General features: G+C 45.0%; 1 protein-coding gene across 1 annotated transcript in view; it reads left to right on the top strand.

Moving 5' to 3' along the window:
- Nucleotides 1-20,712, top strand: part of tbxas1 (thromboxane A synthase 1 (platelet)) — a gene marked incomplete at its 3' end in the record, with an annotated part of 260,971 nt that overhangs the window by 168,343 nt on the left and 71,916 nt on the right. Inside the window, 2 exon segments of the mRNA XM_084335155.1 lie at nt 2,212-2,342; nt 4,156-4,557. Of these exon segments, the coding sequence (XP_084191281.1) occupies nt 2,212-2,342; nt 4,156-4,557 (533 nt within the window).

Raw genomic sequence — 20,712 nt, 5'->3', positions numbered from 1 at the left:
TGTCCCCTCCTAGTCGCTCTCCACTCTCTGTTTATTCATGAAGACATACAGTTTGGACTAGGGCTGTCCCCTCCTAGTCGCTCTCCACTCACTGTTTATTCATGAAGACATACAGTTTGGACTAGGGCTGTCCCCTCCTAGTCGCTCTCCACTCACTGTTTATTCATGAAGACATACAGTTTGGACTAGGGCTGTCCCCTCCTAGTCGCTCTCCACTCACTGTTTATTCATGAAGACATACAGTTTGGACTAGGGCTGTCCCCTCCTAGTCGCTCTCCACTCACTGTTTATTCATGAAGACATACAGTTTGGACTAGGGCTGTCCCCTCCTAGTCGCTCTCCACTCACTGTTTATTCATGAAGACATACAGTTTGGACTAGGGCTGCCCCCTCCTAGTCGCTCTGTGGGAAACACCAGTTTACAGAGTTGTAAATTAAATCATACCGTAATCATTTAGTCAACTAAATGCTCAGACTTTTAGCCAGCCAAGAATTCGCCGGCGGCTCTAGTTTGGACAAATGTCTTGATAGATATAATATCCATAAATAGATGAGGTAGGTACGGTATAGAATATAGATCATACGGAGTGTAATTATCCTAGTCTGACATAGAAGTCCCAGAACATAACATATGGTATCGGATTTGGTGGATGCTTTTATTGTAAGTGCTCTGTTCTTGGTGGGGGGGGGGCACCAAGTGACCCTTGACCCTGGCAGAGTTAGTGCGGTGCTCCAGAGCACAGAATCACTGAGACACTTTTCATTGGACTACAAATTAAAAAAGGAATTCCAAATTGAAATAATTCATGTCCTTGTAAAATATGAATTATACAACATTTAATTTCAAACATGCCTTGTGATTGGAAGAGCAACAGGGGAACTAGTCGTTAATGTTGGTGGTGGAGGACCAACGCTTTGGTCTTTGTTTAACCTCGTGTTTGAAAGGATTATGTTAAATATTATTGTATAAAATCACTAACATACTCAAAGTCATGCTATAGCCCTTTTCTAACTTGACAACATACACATTCTAAATATTTCCTGTTGCAATGTTTATTAATACAGTTGCTGTCAAGGACACTATAAAATAAGGAAGGGTCATGACGTCAGAACACCAGAGTTCTATGCTCTGCTTGGAGCCAGACTTTGGTGCCAGTTCTATTGAAGCCTGTATTCAAATTCTAAATATCTGAGGAAATATACATCAACCAATATATCAAACATTAGCTAGTTAACAATGCAACAAATTGCAGATGATTCTGACATCCAAGGTAATAAACCTGTTTATAAACCAGGTGTTACGAGGAGATGGGTGATCCCGTTCAACTCAATTCAATGTGTGTTCACGTGCTACACAGTGACCCGATGACCCTTCCTTCTTTTATAGTTTCCTTGGTTGCTGACAGGAAATAAACAGGGGCCAAAGATGTCCCCCTGGCAACAGAATAGCAACATAGAATAGAGTACTTCTGAAAAGGTCTATTGTGTTTTATTGACACCGATATGGATTGCTTCATTGCAATGTGCACTGAATCTACTATACAGTCCAGTGGTAGCATGCCTGGCAGCGGGGCTACATGAGTAGAGCTCCGGATTCACGATCGGAAGATCACCGGTTCGAGCCCCGGTCAAGGCTGCTGTCGGAAAGTGGTGTTGTTGTTGTCCAGTAGGGGGCACTCTGTCCTCTGGACTTGTCTGTAACAATGCCCCTGTTACAGTGATAGGGACACCGTACAGCTGCGAGTGCCGTCCTTCGGATGAGACACTAAACCGAGGTCCTGACTGAATTCGGTCGTTAAAGAACCCAGGACGCCTATCGTAAAGAGTAGGGGGTTCACCGACGTTCCTGGCCAAATTCCCAATCAGGTCTCTGACATCAAGGCCACCTAATCATCCCTTCCCCTTAATTGGCTGATATCAATCCCTGTCTCCTGAGCTGTTCAGCCATTGTGTAGTGTGATGTGTGCCGGGTGCCAGTGTATGGCAGCCATTGAGCCTGCGTAGCCCAAGGTTGGGTGCTACCAGTGGTGGTGAAGGAGGCAATTTCCACCCTACATTGTAAAGCGATTTGAGTGTCTAGAAAAGCGCTATATAAATGCAATTAATTATTATTATTATGTAGTGTTTGTGACAGCAGTACAGTAAGGAAACGGTAACATTGTCGAACTATTGAAGGGAAATCTGCTCTGTGCTCTCGACTCTTGTCTTTAGTCGCCTTTCCGTTCATCATGGCTCCACTGGCGCGTTTCATCCCCAACAAGAGACGAGATGAAATGAACCAATTCTTCGTCAACTGCATTCAGAAGATCATCAAGCAGAGAGACGAGATGCCTCCAGACCAGGTACCGCTGAGCCTCCACTGCAGCTCCTAACGCAACACTCACCGTGTTCACCCACTAGCAATGTGCCGCTGCATGGAGTCGATTGATACCGCATGCTTATGAGTGAGTTCACACAATATCAGACAGTGTCAGAGTGAAATACAGCAATACACTGTCACATAGAAAGATGTTAAAGGGGGAGCTCCCGTAGCTCACTGCATATCTCGGCGCTATTTCTGCGTCGGGGAAAACCGTGCTCGTCACGGATCTGGGGGACACGAGTTCGATTCCCGGACCCGCCGTCATTTCTCAGAATGTCTTCCCCTGCTCTACATCCCATTTCAACCTGTTTCTGTCGGTCATGCTTGACCAGAAAAGCGATAAACGCTAAAAAATAAAGTAAAAAAAAAAAGAAAAGATGTTAAAGGAGGGGCGCCCCAGTGGCGAACCACATAGCGCGCTCAGCCGCGACACGGCCGACCCGGGTTCGACTCCCGAACCCGTCGTTATTTGCCGAATGTCTTCCCCCCACTCTGTCTCCCATTCCTCCTCTGTCTCTCTCTACTGGACTGCCCAGTAGCAATAAAGCGATACAAACGCCAAAAAATGAATCTTTAAAAAAAAAAATAAAAAAAAAATGTTAAAGGGACACTTCACCGAAAAACAATACTGCTTTTATTTTGCACATAATCCCACACACATCTAAAAATTCGAAACAGTTTTGCACACATTCATTTAGTTTGACAGTTATTGAAAGTAAATGAGTTTGACTATGGCCACCAGTGATGTCATCAGGGACATTGAATCCTTGTGTTGTGTTAATTACAGCTCAATGAAATGTTAAGATAACAGTCCCTATAAGATAAGGTATTGCTATTTTTTTCATCTACATACTTTCATGGTGCTGTAATTAACACAACACAATGATTCATTGTCCCTGATGACATCACTGGTGGCCATATTCAAACTCATTTACTTTCAGTAACTGACTGTCAAACTAAATTCCATAGTGTTACATACTGTACATATAAGGCTCTACCTTATGCATTTGTGTGTGTGTGTGTGTGTGTGTGTGTGTGTGTGTGTGTGTGTGTGTGTGTGTGTGTGTGTGTGTGTGTGTGTGTGTGTGTGTGTGTGTGTGTGTGTGTGTGTGTGTGTGTGTGTGTGTGTGTGTGTGTGTGTGTGTGTGTGTGTGTGTGTGTGTGTGTGTGTGTGTGTGTGTGTGTGTGTGTGTGTGTGTGTGTGTGTGTGTGTGTGTGTGCGTGCGTGCGTGCGTGCGTGCGTGCGTGCGTGCGTGCGTGCGTGCGTGCGTGCGTGCGTGCGTGCGTGCGTGCGTGCGTGCGTGCGTGCGTGCGTGCGTGCGTGCGTGCGTGCGTGCGTGCGTGCGTGCGTGTGGGGTGTGTTCTCTTACACCGTGGACAAACCAAATTTGCTATGGTTACGTAGGGATGGTATCGGACAGGGCCCGACACTGTGGAATAAGCTCCCTTTTTAACATTAAGTCTGCCAACACCTTCAAGGCCTTGCTTAAAACCTACCTTTTCGCTCTCTGGAGGATCATTGAGTTACTTTGCTGTTGTGTTGTGTGTCTGAGGTGTTCTTATGTTCTCTGTCTCTCTGTCTGCCTGGTTCCCTGTCTCCATTGTCCTGTCTACTTATTTGTATTTATTTCTTTTCCCGGGCTGCGCCCCGGTCCGATGTGAAAATTGGCTGGGGGGCACATTATAAATGAAAATATCATATCATATCATATCATATCATCAAGGCCGAGTACCTATTCTAACATCATACACTATAAAATGATAATGTTTTATTTCATTTGTCTGCTGCGTAGAGGAGGCGGGACTTCCTCCAGCTGATGCTGGACGTGCGGAGCAGCAAGGAGTGTGTGTCCCTGGAGCACTTTGATGTAGTCAACCAGGCCGACGAGCTGGCTCACACACAACAACAACAACAACAACAACAACAACAACAACAACAACAACAACAACAACACACACACCATTCAGGCTCAGAACCAGAGAGCAGCCCCCACCCCGGGGAGCCGTCCTCCGCCAGACGTCCCCAGAAGAGGATGATGACGGAGGATGAGATCGTGGGCCAGGCCTTCATCTTCCTGCTGGCGGGCTACGAGACCAGCAGCAACACGCTGGCTATGGTCGGCTACCTGCTGGCCCTATACCCTGACTGTCAACGCAAGGTCCAGGAGGAGGTGGATCACTTCCTGAGCAGACATGTGAGTGTTTCTTTCGGGGGGTTGTGTGGTTGGGTTCTCACTTATTCCTCCTCTTGCTGCATGACACATAATATGGCTCCTGGACAAAATAGGAATTGAAAACATAAGGAGCAGTTTATTTGTCTCATCTCGCTGAGTGACTGATCATGTGACCAAGCAAGATAAATCAACCAAACACACATCTAGCAGTTATTAGTTAATTATTTTAAATTATCTATCAAAGCTGGAATAATAATAATTATATATCTAAGTTGTTTTTCTGTTTTGGATTATGGATATGTGTTTTTATAGATATGCTGCTGCTTCCACTCTGAAGCTTCTGGACTTTGTATATCATTCTGCCCTCAGATGTATCACTGGTGACAGTTATGGTACCCATCATTGTATCCTATATGATAAGGTTGGGTGGAGCTCTCTGGCAGCGAGACGTGACCTGCACTGTCATCTGTTTCTGTACAAAGCCATTATTGATGACGTTCCACCCTACATCACTTCACTGCTGGACTGGAGCTCTGGACCTTATCACACTCGCTCTGCTGAACGCTTCAGGTTCCCAGAGTTTGCACTGAATTGGGAAAATCTGCTTTTAGCTTTTGTGCCCCCGACACGTTTTGCAATGTCCTTTAACCTCTTAACTGGCGCCCTCAAAACTTGAGGACTGCATACTTTTTTTGCAAACCAAAATACTATACTTTATACTTATAGCACATGCATGAGCCTGGTCTCTTTTGAAAGATGACATTCTGAGGTTTCTGATACAATAAAAAGGATTAACTTTTAGTGCTAATGAAATAGAGTAACATAGGTCTGAACTTGAGTTGTAGAAAAACTTGTTACTCGTGTTTTTCTGTAGTAGTTAGTAGTCCAGAAGTAGTATTTCCCAGAAAATTGGTATGGCTGAAAAAACACCCTGGGTCCATAGCCAGTCTTGTCTAGTACATGTCCAAATTTCATAAAAATCCATTCAGACATTAGTGATTAGGAGCGCTTTTGGTAAAAAGTGAGACAAAAATAAGAGCTGAGAAAAACATTTTCTCATTGACTCCAATGCATTCGACGGATAATTCTCTTTCTGTTTTCAAAACAAACATAGTATCAATGAGAGTATCAATAATACATTGAGTGAAGTCTAGTAAAAAAGAAAATGTATTTAATAAATAGTGGCGTTAAAACAATTGTGCGTTAACGCGTTAATAACACGTTAACTTTGACAGCGTTTGTTTCTACATGATGTATTTATTTACAATGACCACTCAAGGCTTTCCTTTTGGGAGGAAATCGTGTTTACAAATTGCTCATTGCTGTCCTCTAGTGGTCATAAAATAATTATTGCAGCTTTTTGGCAAGTGGTGGGGATATAGTGTGAAGGTGTGTGTGTGGGTGGTTTGTGAACAGAAAACAGGCCTACCCACCATCCAATCCAATCCAATCCAACTTTATTTATAAAGTGCTTTAACAGCTACAGGGGCACAAAGTGCTGTACAGAGGCAGCATACAAAAAAACTATAAGCAGCACTAAAAATAGATAAAAGAACAAGTGTGCTAAAAAGGGAAGAAAAGATAAACATAGGCAACAATAAAAATTAAACTAGATAAGAGTACTTAAAAGTATTTAAAAGCAAAGGACACAGTAACAAAACGATACAACAATAACACAATAAAATCATAAAATCAACAAGCTACACACCATCAGCTACAGCATTTGCCTTGAGAAAAACACATCATAAACCATACTTGAATGTTATATTAAAGGGATAGTTCAGATTTTCTTTGTATGAAATACTTGCTATTAGTAGGAGCAAACGGGATCACGAGACATACAAGTGTTAATCCACACTATAACATGCAGGCAAAAGTTGTAACTATCCACAGCAGAAAACCTTCCTATGCTTGATTCATGTTGGATCAAGCCCCAGCATGACATAGTAACTGCATGCAAGCCAGAACACTGACCACAGCACTCGGTGCTAATGGCATTGCATCAACAACACTACTAGCTAAGTATTTCATCATTTCACCACGTAATATCCAAAAATCTGAACTATTCCTTTAAGGTGTTGCATTATCCTCTATCCTCACATATCTAGGTATAATTGCCTGTGACAGTTTTGTGGCTGTTGTCCATGTGTCATTAGCTCGGGCGCCAGATACGCTAAGCTTTGGTGGGTAGATGGCTCATAATGCACCAGACCCGTCATAAATAAAGACCATTACGGCTCCAGCTGCACTGTAATAAGCTCATCTTGGCTGCAGAGCTCTGCTCTCACTCTCACCAGGCTATTCCACAGGCCAGTGGAGGTGAGAGAGAGAGGGGGGAGAGGGGGGGGGGGGTGAGGGGGGGAGAGGTGTGTGTGTGCGTGCATGCGTGCGCCTGTGTGCCATCTAATAGCGTATTTCTGTACTGATTGTGTGTGGGGGTGTGTATGTGTGTGCAAATGTGCTCTTGTTTGCATCTGTCTATGTCTGTGTATCCCTGTGTATCCCTTGGTACTTACTCTTAAAGGGATAGTTAGGATTTTTATTTGGACATTAAGTTGTATGAAATACTTGCCAGTAGTGTAGTGGATGCACAGCTATTAGATGACTTATCGAGTATCGTGGTCGGAGTTCTGGCCGGGTTTCTTAAGGCAGTTTTATGTTTGTACGTGATGAGGCCTTCGTTTTGGAAAGGAGTTTTGTTTAATCAAATCAAATCAAATCAAATTTATTTGTAAGGCCCGACAACACACGTTAATGTCCACATGGGCCGGACACGTCTTCTTTAAACAAGTCAAGAAGAAACATCACAATAAATCAAGAACAAAACAAAAACACCATAAAGTCCAAACATTTTTAAATAAATAAAAATAAATGCAACACTCCCAGACCCCACGCGAAGGTAAGGAAAAACTCACTAAAACCTAGCAATAGGAAAAAATGCACCACAGGCAATGTGGAGGAGAGAAACCTTAGAAGGGCCGTTCAAGGGGGTTTACTTGCCCCTTGCTGCTCTCTAGTGTTCAAAAAATAGTTATTGCAGCTTTAAAATAAAAATACAGATACTACAGACAAATCAAAGGGGAAAAAGCGTGAAGTTGCAATAACTGCAACATCTATGCTTGCATGCATGCATTCATACACACACACACACACACTCACACGCAAGGGGGCGTGGCTATGTGTGTGTGTGTCTGTGTGTGTGTGTGTGTGTGTGTGTGTGTGTGTGAGTGTGTGTGTGTGTGTGTGTCCGTCCTTGGCCCATGATTAAGCTTTCAACTGAGTTTGTCATGTTACTGAATCCGTTTAGAAGTGATGCACCTTTTTCTTCTAGGCCACTCCCACTGCCACGCCCCCTTTTTGCCAGTTGGCATGAACAGTTAATCAGTTTACACAAAATCAACCTTTAGGCGGCCGGGTAGCGCAGCGGACTAAGCGTCTGTCTACCACCGCAGAGACACTGGTATCGAATCCAGCTGTCAGCGGTGCCTCCAGCTTGGTCGGTCGTCATACAGACACAATTGGCAGTGTCTGCGGGTGGGAAGCCAGTGGGTAGTATTCTGGTCGTTGTAAACAGCGACTCCTACAGGTCGGTCAGGGCGCTTGCACAGCGAGGGAAGGAACTGGGTAAGGTAGATCCTCCCACGTGCTACACTTCACCAGTGAGAGTCCTCGCTGCCAGGTGAAAAGAGGCTGCCGGCTGTCTCCTATGTATCTGAGGAAGCATCTGATAGAATTCAGGGCTCCCTAGACCGACCGGTGGGGGGCACATGTGCGCAACGACTAGGAAGGGGAGGGGGGAATTGGCATAACGACTAAATTGGGATGGGAGAAAAATACAGAAAAATAGGAGGAGAAAAAGTGGTTAAAAAAAATCAACCTTTACACAAAATCTTGTGCAAGTCTGTGTGAATCCATTTGGAAGTTGCCACTCCCCCATTTGCCACGTCCCCTTTTAGCCGGCATGAACACACACACACACACACACACACACACACACACACACACACACACACACACACACACACACACACACACACACACACACACACACACACACACACACACACACACACACACACACACACACACACACTTGACCTCCATGCAAACCTCCTAGGGTAAAAACTGTGGCCACTAGAAGGTGGGGAATTTTGTGGACCGACTGACCAACTGACCAACAGAGTGACTTATAGAGATGCTGGTCGCAGCAACAACAAAAAAAGCCAAAATGCTGAGTTACCGAATGAGCGAGTCATTTATTCAGGGTTTTTTCTTTAATTTGTCATTCGTCATGAAACAAAATCATGTTTTTTTGTTTTTTTGTAACTTGATGATGACACAGACTTTCCTGAGTTAAACAAGTTAGATAAACATTAGAGGGAAAAGTGTCCCTGAGGAGACGGATTGTTTCCTTTTTAAATCTGCATCTTCTCATGCAGGAAGCGGCTTCAGCAACATCTGAGGATTCAACAAAGTGGCCCATTAACCAGCCTCCTCTTTGGCTGTCACTGCCCTTATGAATCCTGCCCTAATGCAGCTCCTATGTGTGTGTGCGTGTGTGCGCGTGCGCGCGCGCGCGTGTGTGTGTGTGTGTGTGTGTGTGTGTGTGTGTGTGTGTGTGGACAGACGCGTGTGTGTGCATCTGTTTATATTATGTGTATATGTGACACATAAACGTGGTCCTGTTAAACCCAGTGTCTGCTCTCCTGCATGGTAATGCCTCGGCCTCTCCTCTCCTCTGATGTCCTTCTTGCCCCCTCTCCTCTCCTATCCTATCCTATCCAGTATCCTCTCCTCTCCTCTCCTTCTTGCCTCCTCTTCTCTCCTCTGATCTCCTTCTTGCCTCCTCTCCTTCCTCTGATCTCCTTCTTGCCTCCTCTTCTCTTCTCTCCTCTCATCTCCTCTCCTCTCCGTCTTGCCTCCTCTGCTCTGCTCTGCTCTGCTCTCCTCACCCCTCCCCTCCCCTCCTCTCCTCTCCTTCTTGCCTCCTCTCTTCTGATCTCCTTGCTTCCTCTCCCCCTCTCCTCTCCCTCCTCCCCTCTCCCTCCTCCCCTCCTCTCTGCGCGAGGGCAGGCAGCAGACCGGAAGACAGGATGAAAGGCAGGAGGAGGAGGAGGAGGAGGAGGAGGAGATCTCACAAACTGGACGCTCTTTCATCTCCTCTCATCCGAGCCAACACTAATGCTTCACTCTGCCCCACTCACACACAGGGGAGGGAGGTCTCCACAAGGAAGGCTTTCAGTGTGAACTCTGACTCTCTCTCTGTTCCTGGCTCTGGCTCCATCTCATTCCACCCACTCTGCCCCTCTCCCTATCCACTCTGCCCCTCTCCCTATCTACTCTGCCCCTCTCCCTATCCACTCTGCCCCTCTCCCTATCCACTCTGCCCCTCTCCCTATCCACTCTGCCCCTCTCCCTATCCACTCTGCCCCTCTCCCTATCCACTCTGCCCCTCTCCCCATCCCCTCCACCCTCTCTCTATCCACTCTGCCCCTCTCTCTATCCACTCCACCCCTCTCCCTATCCACTCCACCCCTCTCTCTATCCCCTCCACCACTCTCTCTATCCACTCCACCCCTCTCTCTATCCCCTCCACACCTCTCTCTATCAACTCTGCCCCTCTCTCTATCCCCTCCACCCCTCTCTCTATCCACTCCACCCCTCTCTCTATGCACTCCGCCCTTCTCTCTATCCCCTCCACCCCTCTCTCTATCCCCTCCACCCCTCTCTCTATCCACTCCACCCCTCTCCCTATCCCCTCCACCCTCTCTCTATCCCCTCCACCACTCTCTCTATCCACTCCACCCCTCTCTCTATCCCCTCCACACCTCTCTCTATCAACTCTGCCCCTCTCTCTATCCCCTCCACCCCTCTCTCTATCCACTCCACCCCTCTCTCTATGCACTCCGCCCTTCTCTCTATCCCCTCCACCCCTCTCTCTATCCCCTCCACCCCTCTCACTATCCACTCCACCCCTCCACCTTAAATAGACTTCTGAAAGCCACTACAACCTTAAACAGACTTCTGAAAGGCCACTACCACCTTAAACAGACTTCTGAAACGCAACTACCACCTTAAATAGACTTCTGAAAGCCACTACAACCTTAAACAGACTTCTGAAAGCCACTACAACCTTAAACAGACTTCTGAAAGCCACTACAACCTTAAACAGACTTCTGAAAGGCCACTACCACATTAAACAGACTTTTGAAAGCCACTACCACCTTAACAAACTTCTGAAATGCCACTACCACCATAACAAACTTCTGAAACGCCACTACCACCTTAAACAGACTTCTGAAACGCCACTACCACCTTAAACAGACTCCTGAAACACCACTACCACCTTAAATAGACTTCTGAAAGGCCACTACCACCTTAAACAGACTTCTGAAAGCCACTACAACCTTAAACAGACTTCTGAAATGCCACTACCACCTTAACAAACTTCTGAAACGCCACTACCACCTTAAACATACTTCTGAAACGCCACTACCACCTTAAACAGACTCCTGAAACACCACTACCACCTTAAATAGACTTCTGAAAGCCACTACAACCTTAAACAGACTTCTGAAAGGCCACTACCACCTTAAACAGACTTCTGAAACACCACTACCACCTTAAACAGACTTCTGAAACGCCACTACCACCTTAAATAGACTTCTGAAAGCCACTACCACCTTAAACAGACTTCTGAAAGGCCACTACCACCTTAAACAGACTTCTGAAACACCACTACCACCTTAAATAGACTTCTGAAAGCCACTACCACCTTAAACAGACTTTTGAAAGCCACTACCACCTTAAACAGACTTCTGAAACGCCACTACAACCTTAAACAGACTTCTGAAACGCCACTACCACCTTAAACAGACTCCTGAAAGCCACTACCACCTTAAACAGACTTCTGAAAGCCACTACCACCTTAAACAGACTTCTGAAAGCCACTACAACCTTAAACAGACTTCTGAAAGGCCACTACCACCTTAAACAAACTTCTGAAAGGCCACTACCACCTTAAACAGACTTCTGAAACACCACTACCACCTTACTTCTGAAACGCCACTACCACCTTAAATAGACTTCTGAAACACCACTACCACCTTAAATAGACTTCTGAAACGCCACTACCACCTTAAATAGACTTTTGACATGCCACTATCACCTTAAACACAGCTGCGAGTGTGACTGGAGTGACAATAGTGAAGCGCTACTGGGGAGGGATCTGTTTGAGTGACACTCCGTAGTGAAGCGCTACTGGGGAGGGGTCTATTTGAGTGACACTCCGTAGTGAAGCGCTACTAGGGAGGGGTCTGTTTGAGTGACACTCCGTAGTGAAGCGCTACTAGGGAGGGGTCTGTTTGAGTGACACTCTCTCTCTCTCTCTCTCTCTCTCTCTCCTACCACCTTAAACAGACTTTTGAAACGCCACTAGAATCTTAAACAGACTTCTGGAAGCCACTACCACCTTAACAAACTTCTGAAACGCCACTACCACCTTAAACAGACGTCTGAAAGCCACTACAATCTTAAACAGACTTCTGAAACACCACTGCCACCTTAAATAGACTTCTGAAAGCCACTACCACCTTAAACAAACTTCTGAAAGGCCACTACCACCTTAAACAGACTTCTGAAACGCCACTACCACCTTAAATAGACTTCTGAAACGCCACTACCACCTTACTTCTGAAACACCACTACCACCTTAAATAGACTTCTGAAACGCCACTACCACCTTAAATAGACTTCTGACATGCCACTACAACCTTAAACAGACTTCTGAAACGCCACTACCACCTTAAATAGACTTCTGACATGCCACTATCACCTTAAACACAGCTGCGAGTGTGACTGGAGTGACAATAGTGAAGCGCTACTGGGGAGGGATCTGTTTGAGTGACACTCCGTAGTGAAGCGCTACTGGGGAGGGGTCTATTTGAGTGACACTCCGTAGTGAAGCGCTACTGGGGAGGGATCTGTTTGAGTGACACTCCGTAGTGAAGCGCTACTAGGGAGGGGTCTGTTTGAGTGACACTCCGTAGTGAAGCGCTACTCGGGAGGGGTCTGTTTGAGTGACACTCTCTCTCTCTCTCTCTCCTACCACCTTAAACAGACTTTTGAAACGCCACTAGAATCTTAAACAGACTTCTGAAAGCCACTACCACCTTAACAAACTTCTGAAACGCCACTACCACCTTAAACAGACGTCTGAAAGCCACTACAATCTTAAACAGACTTCTGAAACACCACTACCACCTTAAACAGACTTCTGAAACGCCACTACCACCTTAAACAGACTTCTGAAACACCACTACCACCTTAAACAGACTTCTGAAAGGCCACTACCACCTTAAACAGACTTTTGAAAGCCACTACCACCTTAACAAACTTCTGAAACGCCACTACCACCTTAACAAACTTCTGAAACGCCACTACCACCTTAAACAGACTTCTGAAACGCCACTACCACCTTAAACAGACTCCTGAAACACCACTACCACCTTAAATAGACTTCTGAAAGCCACTACCACCTTAAACAGACTTTTGAAAGCCACTACCACCTTAACAAACTTCTGAAACACCACTACCACCTTAAACAGACTTCTGAAACACCACTACCACCTTACTTCTGAAACGCCACTACCACCTTAAATAGACTTCTGAAACACCACTACCACCTTAAACAAACTTCTGAAAGGCCACTACCACCTTAAACAGACTTCTGAAACACCACTACCACCTTACTTCTGAAACACCACTACCACCTTAAATAGACTTCTGAAACGCCACTACCACCTTAAATAGACTTCTGACATGCCACTACAACCTTAAACAGACTTCTGAAACGCCACTACCACCTTAAATAGACTTCTGACATGCCACTATCACCTTAAACACAGCTGCGAGTGTGACTGGAGTGACAATAGTGAAGCGCTACTGGGGAGGGATCTGTTTGAGTGACACTCCGTAGTGAAGCGCTACTGGGGAGGGGTCTATTTGAGTGACACTCCGTAGTGAAGCGCTACTGGGGAGGGATCTGTTTGAGTGACACTCCGTAGTGAAGCGCTACTAGGGAGGGGTCTGTTTGAGTGACACTCCGTAGTGAAGCGCTACTCGGGAGGGGTCTGTTTGAGTGACACTCTCTCTCTCTCTCTCTCCTACCACCTTAAACAGACTTTTGAAACGCCACTAGAATCTTAAACAGACTTCTGAAAGCCACTACCACCTTAACAAACTTCTGAAACGCCACTACCACCTTAAACAGACGTCTGAAAGCCACTACAATCTTAAACAGACTTCTGAAACACCACTACCACCTTAAACAGACTTCTGAAACGCCACTACCACCTTAAACAGACTTCTGAAACACCACTACCACCTTAAACAGACTTCTGAAAGGCCACTACCACCTTAAACAGACTTTTGAAAGCCACTACCACCTTAACAAACTTCTGAAACGCCACTACCACCTTAACAAACTTCTGAAACGCCACTACCACCTTAAACAGACTTCTGAAACGCCACTACCACCTTAAACAGACTCCTGAAACACCACTACCACCTTAAATAGACTTCTGAAAGCCACTACCACCTTAAACAGACTTTTGAAAGCCACTACCACCTTAACAAACTTCTGAAACACCACTACCACCTTAAACAGACTTCTGAAACACCACTACCACCTTACTTCTGAAACGCCACTACCACCTTAAATAGACTTCTGAAACACCACTACCACCTTAAATAGACTTCTGAAACGCCACTACCACCTTAAATAGACTTCTGAAACGCCACTACAACCTTAAACAGACTTCTGAAACACCACTACCACCTTAACAAACTTTTTAAACGCCACTACCACCTTAAACAGACTTCTGAAACACCACTACCACCTTAACAAACTTTTTAAACGCCACTACCACCTTAAACAGACTTCTGAAACGCCACTACCACCTTAAACAGACTTCTGAAACGCCACTACCACCTTAAATAGACTTCTGAAAGCCACTACCACCTTAAACAGACTTTTGAAAGCCACTACCACCTTAACAAACTTCTGAAACGCCACTACCACCTTAAACAGACTTCTGAAACACCACTACCACCTTAAACAGACTTCTGAAACACCACTACCACCTTAAATAGACTTCTGACATGCCACTATCACCTTAAACACAGCTGCCAGTGTGACTGGAGTGACAATAGTGAAGCGCTACTGGGGAGGGATCTGTTTGAATGACACTCCGTAGTGAAGCGCTACTGGGGAGGGATCTGTTTGAGTGACACTCCGTAGTGAAGCGCTACTGGGGAGGGGTCTGTTTGAGTGACACTCCGTAGTGAAGCGCTACTGGGGAGAGATCTGGTTGAGTGACACTCCGTAGTGAAGCGCTACTGGGGAGGGATCTGTTTGAGTGACACTCCGTAGTGAAGCGCTACTGGGGAGGGATCTATTTGAGTGACACTCCGTAGTGAAGCGCTACTGGGGAGGGATCTGTTTGAGTGACACTCCGTAGTGAAGCGCTACTGGGGAGGGGTCTGTTTGAGTGACACTCCGTAGTGAAGCGCTACTGGGGAGGGATCTATTTGAGTGACACTCCGTAGTGAAGCGCTACTGGGGAGGGGTCTGTTTGAGTGACACTCCGTAGTAAAGCGCTACTGTTTGAGTGACACTCTCTCTCTCTCTCTCTCTCTCTCTCTCTCTCTCTCTCTCGCTCTCTCTCTCTCTCTCGCTCTCTCTCTCTCTCTCTCTCACTCTCTCTCTCTCACTGATTATCTTTCTCTCTCTCTCTCTCTCTCTCTCTCTCTCTCTCTCACTCTCTCTCTCTCTCTCTCTCTCACTGATTATCTTTCTCTATCTCTCTCTCTCTCCCTATGTATTATTGATATAAAACCCTGATTGGGGCTTATTTTTCCACGCATGGCTCGGCTGTGTCCTGCACGTCTTATCTCCTTGATGTGCGAAAGAGTAAATCTTAGTCCAATGTATATTTCCCTTTTCCCCCCCGGACACTTCAAAGCTGCCGCATGCCTCTAATCCGCGGCACAACTGATATCTCATCTCAAGAGAATCTGGTTATATGTGCTCATGTGATACAGTATACATGTATGATTAAACTATTCTGAGGCACCACAGTGTCTGAGGCACCACAGTGCCGTTACGTAATGTGATGAATTAGACATGATGGATAGGCGATGATGAAAGGCACGTCCCGGTGCAGTAGGTATTATGCCTTCTGAGGATATGTACCAATCCGTTATTTACAGCAGGTTATTAATGGTGTCACTGCGTTGCGGTCAATTTCACTTTCGAATCGATCAATCACTTCAACATGTAAGCTGAAATGGCCAGTGTTGGGGGAAACTACAGTAGCCTACACTGTAGTTTACCAAACTACTAGCTACTTCACAGTGAATAGTTATTAAAGGTGGTGTAAGTGGTATTTGTTTGTTAAAATAAGTGTTAAATAGCTCTACATTCCTACAGCCATTACTGATATAGAGTGTTTGGTCAGTAACATGGATCTCCCAGTCCCTACGCTCTGCAGTAAACACGTTTTTATTTTGTATTTTTGTCAGACCAATTTTGCAGTGTGGTGTTCTCTCTCCTGATTGGATAAAGTGGGACATTGTAATGCAAATATAACTGATTGATTGATTGATTGAATTGATTGATTGATTGATTGAAAACTTTATTAACAGATTGCAGAATGGGTACAATACAGTACAGCTCAATACACACAATTGTTAAGGGGATGCAGACCAGAGAAAGACTTTCGTCTTGTTTCCACCAGGGTCCCCCATTTTCAATTCATCAGGACATATATGACATACATGACATACAGATAGTCAGTACTGCTACATCTATACATTTATGACATACCAGATTTGCAAATACAGTACTGTTTGTGATACAGAAGGAGTCAAGAAAAGGGAGTATATACATTTGACGTAGAAACTGTACATTGGAGGAGGTTGGGTGGGGGGGGTTGGGTACACTGGGATATTGACAACCATACTGGGTAATTTACATTGGAGGTGGTTGGGGGGGGGGGGGGGGGGGGGGCACACTGTATAAGCAAGCAAAACTGTACATTGAGGGGGGGGAGACTCTGTACAAACAAACAAAATTGTACATTGGACTATTGACAAAACCATACTAGGTAAATGACTGTACATTGGAGGGGGTTGGGTTAGGATATTTACAGGGGCCAGTGTTGAATTGCAGTCTCCCGTAGGTGTCTCTTGAGAGAGGTTTTGAAAGTGGGTAGTGATCCACATTCCTTTACAGCTTTGGGTAGGGCGTTCCACATTGATGTGGCATAATTGCGAAACGTGTTTAGTCCCTTATTTGAGCCGAATCTGGGTTTAACATGATTTGTGGAGCTCCCTCTGGTGTTGTGATCGTGGTATTCACTGACCTTTGGGAAGTATTTTGCCATGTACATGGGTACCTTGGTCGTGTAGTGTATCTTGTAGACCAGGCCCATTGCAAGTTGCTGTACTCTGTCATCTACTCTAAGCCATCCTAGGTTGTCAAAGTGGGCAGGGGTGAGGTGGGTTCTAGGAGTAAGGTCAAGCAGTAGTCTGACCAGTTTGTTTTGAGATGTTTGTAATTTTGTTTTTAGCGCCTTTGAGGTGCTTTGGTACCATGAGGTGCAAGCATAGTCGTAGTACCCCTGAATGAGTGCTCCTGCCAGAGTCTTCAGGGTATTCTTGTTTACCAGAGAGGAGATCCGGTACAAGAATCGAGTTCGTTGGTTGACTTTTTTTATTACATTGGATGCCATTTTGTCACAGGAGAGATTAGCCTCTAGGATGGAACCCAGGTAGGTAATTTCATCTTTCCTTGTGACAATATTGTCACCCACTGTAACTGAGAAGCCGTCGGTCTTGCTGAGTTTGTTATTTGAACCGAAGAGAATGGACTCTGTTTTGCCCATGTGTAATGATAGTTTGTTATCAGCGAGCCATATGCAGATTCTGCCTAGTTCCGAGCTGAGGGTTTTTTCAACCTGTAACTTGTTCTTGTCAGAGACCAGCAGGGCTGAGTCGTCCGCAAACAGGAACAAGTTGCAGTCACAAGCTGACGACATGTCATTTGCATAAATTAGGAACAGTAGCGGTCCTAGTATGCTTCCTTGTGGAACACCACAGCTCACTGTGAGGGGGGGGGATAGGGTACCGTTTACCTCCACCATCTGTTCCCTCCCCTCAAGGTAGGATTGCATCCAGCTCACTGATAGACTATCAAAACCAATTGCTTTTAGCTTGTCAATCAGAATGGAGTGATTGACCGTGTCAAAGGCCTTTTGTAGGTCCAGCATGACCATGCCGCAGTATTTGCCTGCGTCCACCTCTTGTTTGATGTGGTCATTCAAATAGAGAAGGCATGTGTCAGTGGAGTGGGATGTTCTGAAGCCAGATTGGAATTCGTAGATTAGATTTTTTTCCGCTAGGTACTTTTCGACCTGTTCGTAGACTATTTTTTCCATGACTTTCGAGATGGAGGTGAGAATAGAAACAGGGCGGTAGTTGCCTGGGTCTAATTTGCTGCCCTTTTTGTGCAGAGGGGTCACCCTTGCAATTTTGAAGTCCTTGGGGACGTGTCCCTGTTTTATGGAGAGGTTTATTATGTGTGTGATGATTGGGGTGATGGCGGCTGCTGAGTCTCTGAGGAATTTGGAGGGGATGTTGTCATGGCCAGTGGCCTTGTTAGGTTGGAGGGCGCTCAGTTTATTGAGTACCTCATCTGTTGTTACCATTTCCAGCTTGAAGTCGTCCTTGCGGACCCCTAGGTTTTTGTAGTAAGCTACTATGTGTTCTACCCCATAAAGCCCTGAGTGGGAGGGTAGTTTGTTTACCAGTGTTGTGGCTATGTTTGTGAAGAAAATGTTTAAGTAATTGGCTACATCCAGCTTGTCTGTGATGAGCGTGTTGTCCGTTTTTATGTTTATGTTTGAGAATCTGGTTTTAAGTTTTTTACTGCATCCTAGTTGATTATTGAGTAATTTCCAAAGTTCACGTGGTTTGTTTTTGTTTTCCTCAGTTTTGTCATTGATGAAATTCTTTTTTGCAGTTTTGATCATGGAGTTTACGTCGTTTCTTAGTCTGTTTCTTTCTAGTTTGAGTTCAGTCACGTGGGCTTGGAGTTCACTGCTCGTGCTTTTAGTAAGCTTTGACTGACTTTTACGAAACTCAGAGCATTTTTTGTCTCTGGTTTTCATAGCGGCCAGTATTTCGGAGTGCATCCACGGCTCAGCGCGATTTTTTACCCTGGTGGTTCTTAGGGGGGCCATGTCGTTTAGTATTGTTGAGAATTTGGTTTTGAAACCAAGCCATGTTTCTTCAACCAGTGTACCATTGAGTTCATCTGACCAGTCCAGGCTCTCCAGTTCAAGGTTAAAGGCCTCGCTAGAGTAGGTTTTGAGGTCTCTAGATGTGACTGTTTTGTGGCAGCCAGCCTTTTGTTTTAGTTTTTTGCGGGTACAGAATATCATATAATGATCACTTAACCCGCATGCTATAACCCCTTTCTTGGAGATCTTGGACTTGTCGGAGGTCAGAATGAGGTCAATGGTAGTCTGAGTTGATTCACATACACGTGTGGGTTGGGTGATTAGCTGGCTGAGGCCGTGCAGATCACAAAACCTACTGAATGACTTGAAGACGGGTGCATCTTTTCGTTGCATATCCGTGTTCCAGTCTCCAATAAGAATTTTGTCTACATCCTCAACTCCAGCTAAACACCCATCCAGTGTATCATAAAAGTCACTATGATCTGGCGGCCTGTAGACTGTGCCAACCAGTAGTTCGCCCTTTCGAATAGGATTTCCACCCATACAGTTTCAATTGATTTATGATTCAGGTCATTTCTGTTGATGAATTTGGTGTCCTTGTGTATGTACATACAGACACCACCTCCATGTTTGTTCCTATCATTCCTAATTATTGAGTAGTTCTCAATCTCTATCTCTGGATCTTTTACAGAATCGTCAAGCTTAGTTTCTGAGAAGCACAGTATGTTTGCCTTACCATTTATGAATAATTGTTTGATTTCATCCAATTTGTTTTTTAAGCTGTTAATGTTAATGTGAAAAATGTTCAGTCCATTGGCGTTGGTTATTTCATTTATGTTGGCAGGTTCGAAGTATTGTTCGTTTGTGATCTGTTCCTCTGTGTGGGGCTGGGGGGCTTTGGTGTTGAGGGTGGGAAGGGGGGAGGGGGTGGTCGGGTCCCGCTCCGTGCTGGAACAACAAAGAAGGGGGGAGGGGGGTGTCGGGTCCCGCGCCGTGTTGGAACAACAAAGGACTCGTTCCTGGATGTTTCCGTTGTTAGCTCTGCTAGCTAGCCGGCTATCGGGCGTCGAGATGTTTAAATCCCGCGTCGAGTTGGTCGTCATGGTTTCGATACTCATCTGCATCTTGATTTACACTGCCTACTTGCTCATATGTGTTCATTATATTGATTATATTGTTATATTGTTTCCACTGCCTATTTACATTTTAACTTTTCTACTGTACTATAATTTGATGACCTGTATCATGTCTTCTACTATTACCTGTACCTCCCCTCCCCCTCTCCCATGCTGCTATGATGCCTGAATTTCCCCAAGGGGATCAATAATGGAATATCTTATCTTATCTTATCTTATTTTCTGCGGAGGGACTAGACCCATGTTACTTATTTTAAGACCACTTATTAGACCACTTATTTAGACCACTTATTTTAACTAAATAAATACCACTTACAGCACCTTTAAACTAAATTTGAACTACTTTGAGTAGTATTTAACTAGATCCAAACTTACATGGCAGAAAATGATCACAATCTGAGTCTGGATTCTCATATAGTTACACGGAGCAATGACGAGAACTGACACTGGGTTTGACAAGTGTGGGTGTGTTTGACTTAGGGCAGGCAAAACCTCACTTAAACATACACCCAAGGACGGGACAGGGAGCAAGAAAATGCTAAATCTTTAGGGAAATATGTCGTTTTGTAATTAACTACCTAAACTCTCGTTGTGTGCTTCTATTTTAATTTATTTTATATTCCATTTTATCTTATTCTACCTTCTATTTTATTCTACCGTAATTGTCTGTCCGTTAATGTCACACCAAACGACCAAATCACATTCCTTGTATGTGTAAACTACTTGACATCGTCTGA

The sequence above is a fragment of the Notolepis coatsorum genome, assembly GCF_963971535.1.
Source record: "Notolepis coatsorum genome assembly, chromosome: 18".
Taxonomy (NCBI): domain Eukaryota; kingdom Metazoa; phylum Chordata; class Actinopteri; order Aulopiformes; family Paralepididae; genus Notolepis; species Notolepis coatsorum.
The sequence above is the reverse complement of the archived record's forward strand: the minus strand, read 5'-3'. Positions and strand labels throughout refer to the sequence as shown.